General features: G+C 45.4%; 1 protein-coding gene across 1 annotated transcript in view; it reads right to left on the reverse strand.

Annotated features, from left to right (window-relative positions):
* LOC135378496 (neprilysin-2-like) overlaps window positions 1-16,911 on the reverse strand; it is a 74,512-nt gene that overhangs the window by 54,254 nt on the left and 3,347 nt on the right. Inside the window, exons 3-4 of the mRNA XM_064611545.1 lie at window positions 14,725-15,014; window positions 4,366-4,514 (exon numbers count right to left, since the gene is read on the reverse strand). Coding sequence (XP_064467615.1) covers window positions 4,366-4,514; window positions 14,725-15,014 — 439 coding nt within the window. The remainder of the gene's footprint in view (window positions 1-4,365; window positions 4,515-14,724; window positions 15,015-16,911) is intronic.

A 16,911-nucleotide genomic window follows, 5' to 3' on the forward strand; every position in this document is an offset into this window, starting at 1 on the left:
GGCACAAAATCAATTTGCGAGTGATTAGTATTCTTAACCAGAATTATGTTCTTGTAAGCACCGTCTAAAATATGGGCAACCCCCAACCTGAGGGCTTTCGATTCAATGTACTGCTGGCGACCACGGTGTTCTCAAATCGACAGCCTGTGACAGAGCGGTCCCCTATCTGCAATGCCGCGCTCGAAGGAACTACACCGATATTGACTTCGAGGGGTGGCCTCAGCCGACGCCTGCCTGGAGAGATAATCGTTGGATACCCGGGCGTCGTCTGCTAGTGAGATAGAGAGATGGATAGTGGCCTCACCCAGGAGGCTGTTTTGGTTTCATAGAGGGAGGGGGGGGGGAGATATGTTCATTAAAAAAGAAGAGAAATGGAAAGCAGGAAAGGTCAGACAGGCCAAGGCCGACTTGCTATTACCAAAAGAGAGAGAAAAAAAACGAAGCAAAAAAGGAAAAGAAAAAGTGACGGGGGGCGGTGGGGTGGATCAAACGCTGCTGAGCAGCCCAGTGTCCTTCAGGTAGCGCAGGAGGGCTCGGGTGACTGCCCACTGTTTGGAGTGCCGGACAGGTCCCTAGCAGCGTCGCCAGGGAAAGTTCCCTGTGGCTTAGGGAAGTGAGACTTGAGGCGAGAACGGCTCGAGGGTCGGCGTACAGCTTGCAGTGCAACAAAAGATGGCATATGTCAGCGACTGCAGCACTGCAGGGACATATCGCGGACGTCCGTCTATCCATCTTAGAGAGGAGCAGCGGGGTCATGGCAACATCGAGGCGTAGGTGATGAAGGATCGACTCCTTCTGTCGCGACAGCCGCTGAGTTAATATTGGAGGACTCTAGAGCAGCGTTTCCCGAACTTTGGGCGGTGACGGACCCCCGGAAGCGATGAGAACCAATTCACGGACCCCCCCCCCCCCCACACACACACAAATATACCGGGATACGCGCTGTGTACACTGCATTGCAGACCGCTTTCCGTTGAACCGTTCCGAGCCAAGATAACACACTCCTACGCCATTCCGTACTTTTTCTTCGATGATGCACTGCTTGTCAACTCTCAAGATTGATAATACCAAACAGAGGTATCATCTGTAGTGCCACCATCGCTGCAAGAGGTCCGCAGGCTGCCAAATATAAAATGCGCTAAACACAGGAACACTCTCAGTCAGTTCGAACTCGAAGCAAAACGATATGACGGACTGTATTTCCCATGCTAGCCAGTGCATAACCAGCAACCTCGTCCGCTGCTGCGTGCTTTCGATACAGCTTCAGAAACGATTCCGGACTGGTTTCTTCTTCTTGTTTGTATGTGTATGACGCGGACAAACGTGCATTGCAGGACTTTTCTATCAGAAATTAAAAGCTAGCCGTTGAAGCATGCTTGTAGCAATTTTGGAAGTTCTGGGTGTTTGGAAATCGGGCAGCATGTACGAGCGTGTGTTTGTGGGGACGAAAATCCTCACTGAAATGTGAGAGGCGGTCGCGGACCCCCGCGGGCACTCTCGCGGACCCCCAGGGGTCCGCGGACCACACTTTGGGAAACACTGCTCTAGAGAACGTACTTGGCGCGCGCGTCAATGGGATTCTCCTATCCCGAGCGTGACCGCCCGGACGCAGCCATCCGTTGGTCGTGAATAGTGTTATTGGACGAAAATCTGTCCCCTAACTACAGCGGAGCTGCTCCGTTTGTTGCCAACCCTGCGCAGTCATGTGGGATAATAAACGGGGAAACGGGCCAATGGAGGCATACGATGGAGGGAACGGCGTCCAGCGAAGGAAGCCAGGCATGTGCGTTGAGTACATACGAACCTCTGGAGGAGTGCAGAATTGAGTAGTGCTATTGGTATCAGAAGATAAACGTTGTCATGTCAAACGTGAATCATATGCGAGATTACCTGCGACACCACCACCACTTTGCTTTCCACCGACACGGAGGAGCGTGTTTACCGCCTATGACGTGTTACAGTGGCGTTTGTATGCTTTGCGGCCGAAATCAATCGTTTTCCATTGTAATGAATGTAGGCATGTATTTCCGAAGACAACAGTAATCCAAAGATGAATACACAGAGTTAACCATCATCTTCATGCTGATCTGCGAACCAACGGGAACCGGAAATTGCAAAAACGACACCACCGGCCATTCGCCGTTCCATGCTCTGGTTTGTCGAGTTTCGTGATAATAAAGTGACGAGCGAACGACCGCACACAAGCAAGTGATATGGTTGGAAAATATTCACTGCACATTTGTTTAACAAATGCGTATGAGATACCCACATAGTACTCGAATTTAGATATCAAGTGATGAATTTAGGAAAACGAGTGATTCAAGTTTAGCGGAATGAAGCAGCCAACGGAAGACAACGCCTTCCGTGACCAACGGGTGGCAGCTCCCTCATGGTCACACTTCCCTGAGCGAGTCTGGCACCTCCGATTGGCATAGTTCATCCGTGTGTGGGACCACTGATAGGGGACTGCTCCGCCACAGGCTGGATATTTCAGGCAAACAGTTCGCGAGCAGTACCAGCCCCCCACAGCTCTCGCAAAATCTGTATCAAAATGCGTGTTACTGCGCACGGAGCAATCCACACCTCTCTATTGGTCGGACGCCATGCACAACCTTGTCCAGTTTGGTTGCCAGAATTTGAACACGGAACTTCGCGCTTCCTCGCCTGCGTGCTGCTACTCCCTCGGCAGTTTCATTTCAAATTTGAACGGTGGACGCCGGGTCGGCGGTGTCTTTCGTTGGGAGGCAATTGCGTCCCCGTCTTATCCGTGTATTATGGTGTCTTTGATCGTGTTGTACTGTTTCTTGACGCAAGCATCGGTCTACCAACAGCCAATCGGATTTCAAACTGAATTGTTGTCGTGAATTCTGGCTCGATGAACATGTTCGAGTACCGTCAGATCTGCATAGCGGTGACAAGAATTTCATAAAGTAGCAGCATTTTATGTTTGACGTGTAGCAAGCAAGGACATGATGATCAAGAGATTGTGCGCAAGTATGTGACAGTTGTTTGTTGCTGGGAATAAGCTGTGTCGGTATGCGTGTTTTGCAACTTTGAACTTTGTTCCAGTGTGCTAAGAAGCACTACGCAATAGACTTAGTCCGCTCATTGCATGCAAATGCGTCAACCTGCTGATTGTGTCAGTATAATGAGTCAAATAAATTTCTGTTCATTACGACACTGTTCACAGCTGTTTGGGAATCACGGAATAACATTACGGCGTACATGAAAGCTAGTAGACATAGGGGCAGGGCCGGCGATAAGGTGTGTGTGTGGGGGGGGGGGCGAGTATAGGCTACGGCCCTAGGGCCCGCGCTTGCATAGGCCTCGCGCACGAAGCCCTCAACCAGGGATTACTTTTTTTTTAAGTATCAAGTATGCACTTAATCACACGCGTGATCTTCGACTAAAACATAAATGAGAGAAGAATGTGTTATGTGCCATTCCGTCATCCCTACTGCTAAAATCTCCCACTGCGAAAACCTTATCATTTCTTATCTTTTCATTACTGCTGGTGTGAAACAGGCCCCGCGATGTGCCTTTGCCTCAGGCCACGCACACCCCTAGCACCGGCCCTGCTTAGAGGTCAGGGGAAGCCGGTACAAGCCAGTATGCAGAGAAGAAGTCCGCAGCAGCCAGAACCTGTCGGGCTGCTAGCCGGGCGGCAAGACTTCTGGTTGGAAGATTGAGGGAGCAATCGCTGCACTCTCATTGATCGCGTGCCCAGTGTTGTGTGGATTTATCTATACTATGTGCTCTATGGGGAGTTGGTGAGAGCTGGCAGTACCTTCACTGTATCGCTGCATTTTCCTCTTTTCTAATATACACTGGTTTGACATGTCGCACTGCATGAACAGCAACGTTAAACCACACACTGTCTCCACGTACCTACCAATCACACAACAGAGAGCACGTTGTAGAAAACTCAATTTTATGTTTGTGTTTCAATATTTAAAAAATCATTCGACCAGCGGCATGTCCGAGCGAGTTAAGGCGTCCCGCTCATTGGTGATAGCCAAGGACGTGGGATCGAATCCTACCACCGCTATGCTGTTTTTTTTCTGGATTTTCCGAAGACTTTCCAGACGAGTGTCGGCACAGTTCCTCCCGAGGTGGGCCCATGACTCAACTAACCCTATGTCTCCCACTCTTTCCGGCTGCCCTCTCTCTGTCCGAATCTGTACGCCACTCATAGCGACAGTTGCTTCATGGCGCTAATACGGAATAAGAATCACTCGAGCAGAATGAGAAGTACAAATCAGTCAACATTCGTTTTCCAGAGTTCACTTGCAGACATATCGGACACATGTCATAGCATATCGTTCGCGCCGTCGCTCATTGAAACTTGCGTGTGCATTCACTTACAAGGTATGATGACAATAGAAGCGTTCGGTTGTCGACCACGTATGCTTATGCGGAACCACAGATCGGCCAGCAAGTTGGTGTCAAGGTCTATGAGGACACTTAAAGGATCTACATTTGGCGGTTCATATGGCCACCGGATATTCTTCGACCTGTAGGAAGCAAGAGGGACATGACAATTTAAGAACTGATGTAACTTTGCAGAAAATTATACTATCAAGGCATTCGGTAAGAACGAAAAAATAAATAAACCACAGTATAGGTGAAACAGCATCCAAAACTTTGAACGACAGGGTCTAGATGGCTAGTTAGCCATAGACATAGCAGGTCAAGGTCCTATATTATAAAATACGTAAGAGAGCTTTTCGCATCGAACCATTGCATTCAAGTTTAGTTGTTTCATTAGTACATGGTAGCCACATCGCGCAGACCAGATCACGGATCAGATAACTACGAGATACGAAATTAAAGCGGTAACCGCATACTACGAGTTCTCGACGGGAAACCGGCCAACTTTCTGATCCGCACGACATCTCGGCTGAGAAACGGCGGGACGAACCGCATGCACAGATTTCCACTGCGGCGGACGGGGGTGCCCGAGCGGGCGTTTCGTTAGTCTGTTAAATGTTGACTTCAAATTTACTGATAAATATGTTGCTATGTTCTGATAACTATGTTGCTACACGTCGAAACATTGTAATGGCACACGCCGTACGCCGGATATTTCTGTCCGTCGCAGTCGTCAGGAAATCGGTAACGTTCGCATTCTTTGCATCGGCTCAGCGAAAAACCGGTGACGTTGCCGGTTTTCCGTCGAAGAACCGTCATATGCGGTTACCGTTAAAGGTGAAATTTGCGCTTGCCACTTGATCCTTGGAGAACGCCGACGGGTCCTGCGCTTTTGCTCACCTTTACCAATTTCGTACCTTGTATTTTTTGCAAAAACACAAGATACTCCTGTTTTTCATACCTCGGTGCATCTGCTAGACGCCGAGTAATTAATTGGATAATTTATCCATGATATAGCATCGCATTCAGTGGCTTGTACAGCCAGCATCATTTTAAATACATCAGTCAGTCAATAAATAACTACATGCAGATACTGCATACTTGCATTGTATGGCAGCAAATAAGGCACCCTCTGCTCGCATTATACTGTTCAGCATCTAGGAGCTTTCAAAATTCGTACATTTCAGTGTTCGTAGGGAGATGTGTTTTTTAGCAGACTAAACATAGAGACCACATGTTAGTGATCTTCTAGACACAGTCTCGTAGTAACAAAGTAATATGCACTTATGCTGATTATGGATTTCAATTACACCGTCCTGTTCGAAGATCCCTGCGGTACACAATAAGTCCAGAGGACGAAGCACTCTTTGAAATGAAACTTAATATTTACAAGCTTTCGTGCAGAACCTGCATTTAATGAGGTGAAGACACGTTATCTGTGTCTTCACCTGGTGAAGTGCAGGTTCTGCACGGAAGCTTGTGATTATGCGAGTTTTATTTCAAGGAGTGCTTCATTCCCCGGACTTACTGCGTTCCCTCTATTACCAAACTGGACCATATGTTTTTCCTTCATCGCCCAGGTAGCCCTACTGTAGAATGATGGCGTGGTGGAATTCAAGACACGGAGGAACTTTTGTAAAAGGAATAGCTTTTCCAAGTTCTAGTTACGTGTTGTATCCCATACTAGAAGGCAGTAGTTGAAATGAGAATAAATTAGCCCATAGTACAATAATAAAACAACACTCTCCGTTATGCGTCTTCTCTGTACAAAACACAAAAGTTGCGCGACGCTTTTGTACGCACTTCATTGATTTGCATTGGCCATGTAAGTGTGGAGGTAAAGATTACGCCTAAGGTTTTTAACGGTACCAACCAAACTGATTGTTACCGATGACAAGGTGAATTGTACAGGTTTAGTTTTTGCTCCGACGAAAACTGCTTTTGTTTTCCGTGCGTTTATCATTAAACAGGTGTGGTCTGCCTAAGTCTTGACAGCTTCGAGTGCTTGGTTTGCATTTCTAACTAGCGAAGCAGGATTTGACCCAGTAAAAAACAAGCTACTGTCATCCGCATAAATGACAAAAGCAGCTTCATTGGTTGTCAGAGAGATACCATTTCTATAGATACAAAAAGGAGCAGGCCTAGTAAGTTTCCTTGTGGGACGCCACATTTAATCCTGTTGAGTGTGGATGAGTGGATAGAGACTACCAAGGTGTGATGGAAATAGTGAAATTGCTGCACCTAGAACCCCGGAACATGATAGCTTTTCTAGTGCCACCACTAAAGAATAATAATAATAATAATAAGAATAATATCGTTATTAACGTGCCATAGAATAGCCAAAGCCTTGATATTGGCGCACGTAGAACTTACACATATATACGCATACTATATATACATACATATGCAGATTAGGCAAAACATAACATATTCAGGACATATTCAGGAACATAAACATAACAGGAAGATATTCACATTGAGACATACAGTACAGACATACAGATATACAGTACATGGCGCTAAAAGGGAAATAAAAAAACACAACTTCACAACTGTACAACTTCACATGTTACTCAGTGAACGCCAAAGGAGCGTTTTGAAAACGTTTGTACGGGGGTTAAAGTATCAAGTGAGGAGTGAACTGAGTCATTTGTTGAATGCGTGCGATCGGATTTGCAGGCATATGGTGGGATATGTACAATATATAATAATAATAATAATAACAAATAATAATTTTCATTTCGTTTTTCATTTTCATTACATTTTGATTTAGAAATAATAATAATAATAATACTTTATTTTTGGTAGGGTGCCCATAAACAACCAGAAGGTCTGGGAAATGGTGCACCAAACATAAATTAAATCAAAAATGCAATGATAAACAAAAATACACATAAATACAAAGAAGCTACACATCAAATACAGTAGAGAAAACAGCCAATGTTGAAGTCAGTCGTGGGGAAAACGAAACTAAAAAGAAGAGTACATAAACAAACAAGAAAAGAGCAACATAAACAGACTATAAGGCAGGGAATCAAAAGCTTTGCTCAAGTAAAGAATTCCGAACGTTCGTCGTCTATTTTCAATTTTTTTTTATTTTTAATATTTTTTCAATATCCATTATAAGTTCCTTTTGCGCTAGAAGAGCAAGCTCTGTGGAACTGTTTTTCCGGAGACCAAACGGAAATTCTGAGAGGAATCCACAATGTTCAAAGTAAGATGAGAGACGTCTATAATTGATGCGTTCAAGGCCCTTAGAAAATAGTGGTAAAATTGATGTGGGACGAAAGGTGCCAGACCTAAACATAGATTAAATATATGAACAAGATAAGGGGATAGAGGTGAAGGACCATTTTAATCGGAACAATCTCCATAGCATATGCATCCAGAGCACGACTTTCTTTTTAATGTAAAAAAGCTAGTAAATACTTCCGGAATGTTGGTTGGAGACAAAAACATTTAGTTGTGACAGGCATGGTTTATGCTGGTTTCATGAGCTGGACGAGATACGTTGATGACACATTAGTTGAACATTTGCGCCGTGTCATTTCCGTAGTACATAACTCCGCCTACAGTTACATGCAGGTGCTGCTGAAGGCAAACGCATTTTCCGATAACCTAGGAATTCGTTCACGTTGCGCCATATATGTGATGCATTACGCGTCGCTCATAGAAAGACATTCAAATTATGATTCTTTTGCTTTCCTCGCCATTGAGTTGACTCTATCTCGCGTCTTTTCATATATTCTAAACGTCTCACGGTCGTTATATATTAGAAATTTTTTGAATAGTTTGTCCCGTTTTCTCATTGTCACACGCACGGCGGGTACTCAGGAGCTCGTGCAGCTCACTAGATGGAATTACGTTCCTCACTGAGACTGTACCATGGGCGCGAAAAGAAGATTGTGGTGTGGACGGTGGACACGGTATTCCTGGAGAACGGACGGCGATAGGAACTGGAAGCCAGACACATGGTTCAACTTTTCCAGTAGCAAGTTTACCGCTTTACAATAAACATAATTATTGCATAACACCGATCATAATTGACAGAGATTACATATGGCGTAAAATTATAAGCCAAACGAAGTAGAGGTTACGTATTCAGTCAAAGGTTATAACGAAGTCTACTTGAAGTTCGACAGAAAATGGGGTGAAAATTCTTTAGCCGTGATGGCGTGGCGTCCCCGATGTCCGATGAAAGAGGTCCGGAGTGGAGCCGGCTTCGAAGTCGGTGCACGTTGTCGGAGATCTCTCGCGTGGCGGTGAGTGACCACTCACGCAACACATGGCACAGATCTTGGCGGCTGTCTTCGGTCCACACACTTTCACGCCACGACCCGGCGCGCAACCGATCACAAGTCCTGCTGATGTCCGACTGCCCAGAGTTTTCGTCGTTTTACTGCGCTTCCCCATTTCCCGCCTTATTCGTCTCCTTTATCTACTCGTTCAAACGCCTTCGGAACATTTGACGCTGCAGTTGGCAACAAAAAGAAGCCTACTCTCCGGGAATGAGGGGAGCCGCACTGGATCGCACGATGGGGTCAAAATGAGTCTTTAAATCAGTTGCAGCTTCAAAATACAAGCGTCGCCTCTCTCAGCTTCTGAGATGGAGCAGGGTTGCTGCCGGACACCCCTCGTTAAATCGAAATCTTTATTGCCTCATGTACTCAAAACCATGGGTCTCGGTCTCCCCGCTGTCCTCGGTTAACAAACCACTCGAGCTCTGTGGGAGTCGTCTTTAGGATGTTGCGTATCATCCATAGTTTGCGTACAAGTCTACGCCTTGATTTGTTAACGAAAGGAAAAGATCAGCTGTATGCACCTGTTACAGCGGAGAAAAACAGATTGTACGCATGCTCCGGATCTTGACAATTCATAACATCATCCCAGTCAGTAGCTTCAATTTTCTCTCTAAAGCTCAATCATTTCCTTCATTAATTTTTGTTGCTGTACAGTTATTCTACTCCAGGGACTCCGCGCATGGCAGGCTAAAAAGATAGAGAAATGATCACTGACGTCCGTACAGATTGTTCCGCTGCTTATATCAGAATAGGGGTAGTTTGTTATAAACACGTCTATTGCCGTACAGCTATTCCGAATGCCTCGACTGGGAGCTGCTGAAAAAGCCGTATGCTTCAAGCAGTTGCAGTTGTTCTGCCTGCCGCGCCAAAGACCACGACATATCAATGTTGATATCACCGCCGAAAGTGTTCGCCTGTTCGCTCAGGTGAACAAGATCAGATTTTCCACACACACAAAAAGAGGAAACGTCGCCATCAGGGACACGGTGTATAACACAGCAAACATCACACCCAGACAACAGAGAAGGCACTTCATAATCAACATTGCACACGCTGTACTATGATACAATATCACGACATCTGTTTCTTATTAAAAGTGATATCCCGCCACCTCGTCTTGAGGTACGATTAAGGAAAATGTTTGGTACCCTGGTAAATTAAATACATCCTGATCATTTCCATGCCATGTTTCCGTTGCAGGTTCGCATATAATAGTTTTAATCCAGAACTACTGAGGACATGGCATACATCGTCTGGCAGTATATTTTCATAGTTTATTGCATACAAGTAGAGTACATATCAGGCTAGGATTTACACGATTTGAGACAGGTCATCAACTGCTTCCATACCACCCTTCACACTACTGCTATGTTCCTTTCTGACAAAAATCGTTCCATTTTAGCCCAATTTCGAAGGGTACGTATTCTTGCGACTTTTTCTTTTCTTTTTTTCTACGATACTGCCAGGACAGGGTCTGATTTGTTTCTGTCAGCACCTCGTGCATGTAAGTAATTTTCATAGATTCGCTGTTTCTTCTGCCACGACCCTGCCTAGTTTCGCCAGTAGTCGGTGAATGGCTCCCGTTGTATTCTTTTGTAAGAGGCGTATCTGGCGAAACCTGGGCTACAGCATTCGTCGTTTTGTAAAGATCCTCATTCGCCGTAACTGCCATGCATGTAATTCAATATTATTCAATCGACCGTACTGCTCCCGTCTAACCAATTTGAGTGTCACCTTAGATTGATACGCTTCGATAACACCAACCCGTTTTATAAGTTGTTTGAAATCTGTCTTGCTGTGCCATACGTTCATCATATTTTGCCGACAGCATTTCCATAGATATATGTCTATACTATGCACGGTTTGAACAATTGGAAGTACGTAGCTTGTCAGCGTTTGCTTTGATTTCAGGCAGGCAACTAAGTTGACATGTTAGCAACGCCAGCTGCCCGTGCATAGTAGGCAGTTGATCATCTTGGTCACTACACTCAGTTTCGATCTTAGTTTAGCAATTGCGCGAATGGGACAGCGCCAAGTTTTTTGTCGAATGGTTTATTTGGAGCACTTGCTGAAGTGATTCCAGAGTAATTTTCCATACGTTATTGATTATCGCAGTCACAGCCAGCTCAGGTAAGGAACATCCCTGCAACCTTTCATGCATACTAAACAAAGAGACTCGTGAGATGACTGATGATTTGATGATGATTTGAAGGCTTATTCGGAAAGAAACCCACACTGAAAATTTTATGTGCGACAGGAAATTCTATAAATATCTGTGAATTACGACTGAAATTGCGGTGACGAGATGCGGGGCGACGCTTGGTATGAAACAATCGCCCATTCGTCGAGCAACAGTGTTTCATGTCCCCAATCCTCTATCAGCTGTCATGGGCTAAGTAGCCGACATCATGAACGTTCTAGGAGATTTGGTAAAACTACATCGTTCCTGGCATATATTTTCTCAAAGTGCATGCGCATTGGTATATCGTGGAAATGAGCAACAAACTGTCAGCACAATCACCATGAGAGTCACCTACGTAAAAATGATTGTAGCCGTCCACAGATGTCGCTGTACGCTCCCATTGTCATGTTTATGTTCGCCGCACTGTATGGTGGGAACTGCGGAGTTCGCGTCGGGTGTTAGACACAGGGTTGCCCCACATATTAAATCTGTTTTCTAAAAACTACGAGGTGGGTTTGAAGCGTTTGTATACTGAGCACGCAAGCATATGAGCCAGCAGTATAAAGATGTATTGTCTTCTGCTTCACATTACCCTTAAGGAAACCTTGCCTGCACAGTTTTCTGTATCACAAGACCGTTTGTTCGCGTGTCTTGTACAGTACGTTTGACCACCTAGCCAGGTCTGCTGCATTTGAGTTCTCCCTACCGAAGTACCTTCATCACACTGAGGTGTCCGCCTTTTCGCGCAGTGGATGTGGCTCCTTAGGAACACGTAAGCACGCTTTCTATATCTTTAACAGAAAAGAAACTGGTCTTCCTCAGAAACGGTGCGCCCAGAATGGTGACACTGTGCTATGATTGTGTTTTTCCCCCTTTTCCTCATTACCCCTTTCCCTCAATAAACGTAGTTGGACGTCAACGCCCGTCCTGTCTGGTTCTCCGTTCTTCGTCCGTGTTTCTTGCGCTCTCAGCTCAGATGTCTCGATACCAGCTAGCCCAATCCTCAACCCTTCCTTAGGAACGTGTCCTCGCATCTACAACCACAATCATTTAGGCTCCATCCCAGGGCGATGATCTGTACCTATAGCACCGACTGCACACTCACACAGAGCTTCACCGCACAATACTCTCAAGAACGAAAGTGATTCAGAATGAAATGGCTCAGCCTTTTCAATTTGCAGACGGCGATGGACGTACGGCATTTGTTACACTTTTTATATACGAAATGTGTTCTAGAGGAGACGTGTACTGCGCGTTTCAGCAATCAAAAAAATCGCGCAAGATCACTCTGAATACTGGTTCACCGTGAGCGTATATTGCAGTGAAGCTGAGTAAATGTTGATTGATTTGTTGTTTTCTAGCGCAACTACAGCAAAGGCCATAATACACCAAGTCTACGCTGAATACAAGCGTTCTTTTATGTTTCGGTTTGTGATCTTCTTATGACAACAGATGATCATCGTGAAATGCTTCGCAAACATGTAAGATTTCTCAAAATAATGTGCTACATTTGCCAATTTCCTAATAACAGGCCAGAACATGCGCAGATTTTCATTTGGTTCATTCCCCTCCATTTAATTAAAAGGCCACCAACGAAATGAGAAAGTCGCTGAAGTGGCACCGTAATCCTTGCCACGATGTTTGTTTTACAATTATTATACATAACTTACACTTTATGTTCCCTTTGTTTAGAAGCAGTTTATACGCCTTGTAAACTTGATTTCACCCTGACTCTGATTCTTCGACAGCTGAAGAAAACGATCGGATGGGATATGAAAATCGTGCCGGATTAAATTAAACGTGGAACATGAAAATATTTCCACACTTCACCGCATTCCGTATGTACATCATTGACAGAAGCGCCCGTACCAATGCGCATGCACTGCAGCGTTGACCATTCTAGACAACGCATGACTTCGTTGCTGACAGTACTGTTATCATGCTGGCTTCACCAAATTGCTACGAGCAATCAGATAAGTGCATTGTCCTGCTGAACAACCAATATTTTACATTACTATACTTTGTGCTGCAAACTACAATATCTTTTGCAATGGTTTTTATGACAAGCTATGGTACAATCTCCACAACCCCCCTCCTCCACCTATGGCACAATGTTTTTCATTATTATTGAATTATATGTTGAGTATGCGCAATATGACGTTTCATTATATTCTTATTGGTAATCATTTAGAGTTGTAGCTGGTTCCTATGGTATTGCACGATAAAATATGCATGTATCATTAAACTGATACCTATCTTTACGTTTGTTCTACGGCAGCTTGCCACCTTCTGACTGCTGCGTGTTCCTGCCCTGCCCAGGTGACGGCACACAAGTATTCCATTCAGGAAGACAGATTCTCTTTTACAGCAACAGCTGCAAAGTGCAGGTATAAAGGGGGTGGGGGATTCTGGAGTTGGCGGGAGAGTGTCTGAAGCTGAAGCATCCAGTAAAGCGCTTTATGCCCACGTTGGTATTGGCCTGGGCAGTGCTTCCGCATATTTGGTAAAAACTTCAACCCCCCTCCCCCAGGGCCGAATATGTTGGACCAACTAGCCCACATCAAGAGGTATGCGCCGCCGCGCCGAGAAGCCACCGACCATTACGGTCGCCGCAGAGCAATAACGGTCAGCGCGTGGGTCAGAAGCTGTCAAAAATTGTGTCTGCATGCGGGTGTGTTTCTGTCAGTGCTCGTGTGTGTTTGTACTGTGTAGGGATCATGTGTATCCCCAGGACTTTCTGTTTTTTTTTTCGAGGGGGCGGGGCAAAGTGCACCGTGAATGGGGCAAAGCGTGCAATCCTCTCATATCTGGAGATGGATTGGTGGTTGCTGACTGTGCGTATGTTCAGAGGATCATATTATTGTGGCATCAGAAAAATCGTGATGATCTATGAATAAAACGTGGACGTAGGTGGAGGGGGGCAAGGGTTGCCGTGGCACCCCTGGAGCTCCAAGATCGCTTGTGAGTCACAGGTTATGATTATCCTCAGACGTCATAATAGGAACCTCTGAACACCCGCACAGTTCGCAACGTCCAACTCTCCAGAAAAAGAGGTGGTATGGGGCGGTTGCATCTCCCCCTCTCCCCCTGGAAGCACCTCACCCTTGGAAAAGGTCCCAGGAACGCCCATAGAATAAAGAACGGAGAATTTTCACAAATGACTTTGAAGATCCAGGGGGGTGGGGGGAGTAGACTAGCCTCGCAGTGCACATGGAAGGTTTTGAACGCTCGGTACGGTATACTGTTTACGGTTCAGTACAGTTTTGATCCCTCTGTAAAGTACACACTTAGACAAAAGGGTGGAGCGGTTACACCATTTAGCAGGTAATAGTTGTCGCATATGTTGTGCCTAAAAGGTTGCAAATTTCTACCTGCTGCATACGAATTATAGGGTTACCGCTTCCGATTCGGTGAGTGATGGGGGGGCGTACGCCTTTTTGTAGCACTTTCAATATAGGGTGATTGCAAGGCGGTAACTATAGAAGTTGCCACCTTTTCACACCCTTTTTTTCTTAGAGTGTAGAATAACGACGTGTCCGCTGTTACTGGTGCAGGCAAGGTTTTCGAAGTGATATATTTTGAAGTAACGCTTCATTCAAAGAGCAAGCCAAGCTATGTATGCGTGGCGTTATTTTGGCACCTTGGAAAAGGTGCGTCGATGGAAAATGGAGTTTGTAATCAATGCCTTCATCTCTGCAAGGGGGCTGGCAATTCAAAGTCGTTTTGAAGGGTATGTTCGTTTGAGAACTTTGAGAAGAAGAAAAGCAGTTTTGTTGCTGCGTATGGCGCCTGTTTGACGCCCATAAGATTAAGTGTCATTCCGGTGATCCTAAAACTACGATATATGAGATATATCGTTCTCTTGCTTACCTGAGAAGGTCTATGAATTCATTTTGCGCCTTATCCTGGTCAACAGTGGACCGGTTGGAGCAGGAGGCGAACAGGTCGACAGCTTTGCGAGTTGCACTGAAGTGAGTGTTGCCCCGGTTGAGCATGGTCACTATGTCATCGACCCACTTGAACTGCATGTCGGTGGATGTCGAAAAACTCATCTCTAGCTGAGACTTCCAAGCGGAACAGACGAAGGCGCCGAAGTCGTCACATGGGTCGCGGCTCGTGTTCCAGCCACTTTGAAGCGCTCGAGCATGTGCAAAGCAATTCTACGAGTGGGTAAAAGGATACACATCACCTACTAGGAAGGTGTAGCTGTATTACCAATGTCCATAAAGAATGCACTCTATCGAAATACAGTTATAAAGGTTTATACACACAAATACTTTGCTACAGATAAAATAGTGGCAAATTACGGTATTACTTATGCACTTCACTGTATTACATTCATGTTGAAGTGATAACTGCGACGTACAGAGTGCGTACTTATCATCTGCAGACTTTCATTCATTAAACAGCTATTAGAGCAGCATCCATGTCGTTACTGGCTGAGTTATTCTCTTTTTTTTTTTGTCTTTTTGTAAACAATCCGTAAAGGATAAAAGACAGATTGTATATACAATGCATTTCTTCATAAATTTAGCAGGTACGTACTTCGTAGGGCCGAAGAGGAACATACTCGACGTAGAGGCGCGTCTTTGAAGCGCTAGGTAATGACGGTAATCTGTTACTCAAATTAAAACATTTTTAAGAGGTGAAATTTCTCATCAGTCACATCAGGTATTCATGGTATGGAACGCGAAAATGGTAACACTCGTGTGAATGAGCATTCGTGTACATCCCTGCGCATCTGCCTGTCTGATCGATCAATTCAGGTCAGGATATAGGGGAGCGGCTACATAAATGCGACGCGCGAACGATCCTATAGATGTTAAGAGGACCGCCGAAGGGGTTATACAAAAGTCTCAGTTCCTCTGTGGGGAACCGTTCTCGAGGATGACTTTTATCGGAATCATACACGTTTCCTGCAAAAGTGCATTCCGCGCAGGCGCAGTTCAGGGGCAAAAATAGCGGTGATAGCCTTCTTGCTCGTCATATGTGCTCGACAATGATGCGTTCTGAGTGGCATATACAACATCAAATAAATTTATCATCAAATACAATACTATACCCGCTTGCAGCAGTATACGCGAAACCTGAAAGTATTTTCGCCCGACTCAGTACAAGCAACCGGTTTCGATTTGCTAACGTTATATTCTTGAAACTCATCCCCTCTCCGCAGAGACTGAGATGAAGCTTAATGCTAGAAGTGACAGCCAGTGTGTCCTCATCATGGGAGGGGAGATATGCAATATTGCTAGACCTACTTTATACACGCGCTAACTAAAGGCCAACATCCATGGAGCGTATGTACAGCGAAGAACCTGCTAACTTCGCTCAGCGTCGGACTCCCTGCGCGAGGCGTCAAAAATGAGGTCCGCCGGCGTTCTGCCGATGCCAGATATTTCCGCCAAGTGTCCGCGATTCCGGAAGCGTCAACTGCGGATGAGCACGAGGCCAATCAAAGCGCTCTTTCGCTATGAATCTGCGCCAGCTAGGCTGTCTTGTGGTCTGCACGTGGTTCTACGCTCTCGTGAGTAGTCGTCTTCTTGCTATGGGATGCTCTCGTCTGCACGCTGTCGCACCTACTACACCTTTCATTTTCCTTTCGCAGTACCGAATATGCCTTTCGGTACATTGCTGGACACACCATTTTACATTGTTGTTGGATTCAGTTGCAAACTTTTTGTGACATTACTGCATTTTTGAGCAAGTCATTTCCCTTTCTACTCTGCACTCTTAAAAATGAACTTCACCACATAGCACGCTCCTAGCCAACCATCATCTCGAACGATATCGTTATCTGGCCTGATTTGTTGAAAACGGGAGGCGTAGGCCATTTTTGTGACACGTATGCTGTTCATAATTGTCACAAAAAAAAATGCGTACGCATCCCGTTTTCAACAAATCAGGACAGATAACGATATCATTCGAGATGATGGTTGGCTAGGAGCGTGCTATGTGGTGAAGTTCACTTTTAAGAGTGTGGCAACAGTGACATCAGGGCATGACTTTCCGACGCCGTCCGCTGGTTTTCCGTCCATGGAGCTGGTGCCGCCGACCTGG

The sequence above is a fragment of the Ornithodoros turicata genome, chromosome 1 (assembly GCF_037126465.1).
Source record: "Ornithodoros turicata isolate Travis chromosome 1, ASM3712646v1, whole genome shotgun sequence".
Lineage (NCBI taxonomy): Eukaryota > Metazoa > Arthropoda > Arachnida > Ixodida > Argasidae > Ornithodoros > Ornithodoros turicata.